The sequence below is a fragment of the Rhagoletis zephyria genome, unplaced genomic scaffold, assembly GCF_001687245.7.
Source record: "Rhagoletis zephyria isolate East Lansing unplaced genomic scaffold, Rhagoletis_zephyria_1.1 Rzeph_scaffold_40953, whole genome shotgun sequence".
Lineage (NCBI taxonomy): Eukaryota > Metazoa > Arthropoda > Insecta > Diptera > Tephritidae > Rhagoletis > Rhagoletis zephyria.
The window spans coordinates 1-2,329 of record NW_016198008.1 but is presented as its reverse complement, the minus strand read 5'-3'; the positions used below and the strand labels follow the sequence as shown (position 1 = coordinate 2,329).

General features: G+C 54.0%; 1 protein-coding gene across 1 annotated transcript; it reads left to right on the top strand.

Annotated features, from left to right (window-relative positions):
* Positions 1 to 512: 512 nt before the first annotated feature.
* On the top strand, positions 513 to 2,284 carry LOC108354956 (bromodomain-containing protein 3-like; the record flags this gene model as incomplete). Its single annotated transcript, XM_017606131.1, has 3 exons — positions 513 to 1,602; positions 1,699 to 2,063; positions 2,156 to 2,284. Coding segments are annotated over exons 1-3 (1,584 nt in total), but the record flags the coding sequence as incomplete, so codon positions are not given.
* Positions 2,285 to 2,329: the final 45 nt, after the last annotated feature.

Here is a 2,329-nt window from a genome sequence, read left to right as displayed (position 1 = left end):
TCTTTCTTTCTCTCTCTCTCTCTTCGTGGATACCGGATGGGACACACTCCTCTTCTTCGTTTGTTCCTCAGCGTTCACCCTGTACCCAATGCTGCAGTGTGTGTAGTACTTTTGGCGCCATCGTCAGCAGCAGCAGTCCTTGCCCATTCGTTGTAGGAGAGATTCTCTTCAGCGCCTGCAAACACACACATTGCAGCATTCTCTCCCTTTCTTGCTCTCGCTCTTTCTCTATCTCTTTCGCCGTCGTCACTTTTTTTCTCGCGTCACTGCAGCAGCAGCAGCAGCGCTCCTGCCACGCTGCTGTCCGCACGCGGCCACTAGCAGTGACTGACTGGCTCCGCCCTGCGCGGAGGCGCGCCCGGCGCACTGCTAGACGCACAGGCAAGGGTGGTGGGTGGCGCGAGTGCGTCGTACCGAGGCTGCGCAGTCTGCCCAGTATAAAAGGCGAGCCGTCTGATTCTCGAGGAGCAGAATGAACAGCCGTCTCATCAGCGGCCGAACGCGAGCTTCAGATGGTGGCCGATTCAAACGACATCGAAGCGCTACTCGAGGATGACATCAAGCTGGTCGCGCAGAAGTTGGTCAACATGGTCGCCGCCGCCAATCACACCGCCACTGACCACCGTAGTAGTAGCCGCGACGAGACCGACGTGCCAATGTGTGACGACCGAACCGCCGCAGTGCCCTCAGACGCCTCTTCCTCCTACGCCATCTCTTCCACCTCCTCCTCATCCACCGCCACCATCCTCAAACACACCTCCTCTTCCTCATTATCACCACCACAACCTCCCGACACCGCCATCCTCACCAGCACCACCATCAATAATGTTAAAAATAATAACAACAACAGCAACCACGACCATCACGGCCATACCAACGGCGTCATCGGCGATGAGTCCTCCTCTCCTTCCTCTACGCCCAACAACAGCGTCAACAATGTTGGCAAGACCAACGGCTGCGACGCCGGTGATGACACCCATCTCAGCAATGACAACAACGGTGACACCTCTGCCGCCGACACCACCACCATCAACAGCAACGGGGGCAACCACGAAGGAGAGCCATCACCTGAAGAGCCATCTGCAATGGAAGTCAGCGAAGATGACGGTCCCTGGAAAGATATCCAAATCGATCCCACCGGCGAGACACCTCTTCCTAATGGGCTAGTTGCCATCTGCGGCGTCGTCCAGCCGCCCTTCTACCGTGAGCAAGACAGTGACCGGCCGTTCAGGTTCACAAACCAGCTCAGCTTTCTCAAAAGCATTCTGACCAAGTACATCTGTCGCTACAAGGCCGCAAAGCCTTTCATCGTGCCCGTCGATAGTGTGAAGTTTAAAATTCCTCATTACTACCTAGTGATTCGGCAGCCAATGGACCTGGGGACTGTTAAAAACCGTATTAACTTCCTCTGGTACGACAATGCGGCAGAGTGCATCGCCGACCTTAGGCTCATCTTCTCCAACTGCTATCGCTTCAATCCTCCCCAAGATTCAGTCTACAAAGCAGGCAAGAAGCTGGAAGAGTACCTGGACGACAAGCTGAAGGAGATGCCAGCGGAGGAAGAGGAGATTCCCTGTCCACCTCGACCCAGCTACGATGAGTGTACGTGTTCTTGTGCTTCTATTTCTGTTTCTACTTTGCTCTGTTTCTACTTGTGAACACGTGAATCTAATGATTTCTTTTTCATTACGTTTCTAGATCAAAAGTTAATCAAGCAATCACCTGAAACGCCCCGAACGGGCTCGATCTCGGAACATAGTGAGAATGGCGACTTTTGGCCGTATGGTCCCATCAAAATGACCACCCGCAGCGAGCGCGGCGTGATGGTGCGAAAGCCAAGCAAAGACCTTCCAGAGCCCATCACCACGCCTCAGCCAAGACCGCCGACGGTGAAGAAGGTCCCTCTGAACCAGCCAATGAGAACCTGTCTGGAGTTTGTCAAAGACCTCTTCGGGAAGAAGCACGCCGAGTACGCTTGGCCCTTCTGGCAGCCAGTCAATCCAGTCGAGTACCCCGACTACGCGCAAAAGATCAAACGCCCGATGGATCTGAGCACCATCAAGGTATGTGTGTGTGTGGTGATGCGTCGCCATCTAAAGCTGACTCAGCGCGCCTAACACTCCCTGTTTTCCATTTTATACTTCTCCCACTTTAGACCAAACTCGAGTCTGGGCAGTACATCACACTGAACGATTATGCCAACGATATGAGGCTGATGTTTTCCAACTGTTTACGCTACAACACACCGGAGTCTGCGATCATCGAGCAGGCACGAAAGCTCAGGGTATGTAGTGCTCAGATGGAAAGAGAGATCACGCCGTTTTCGCCC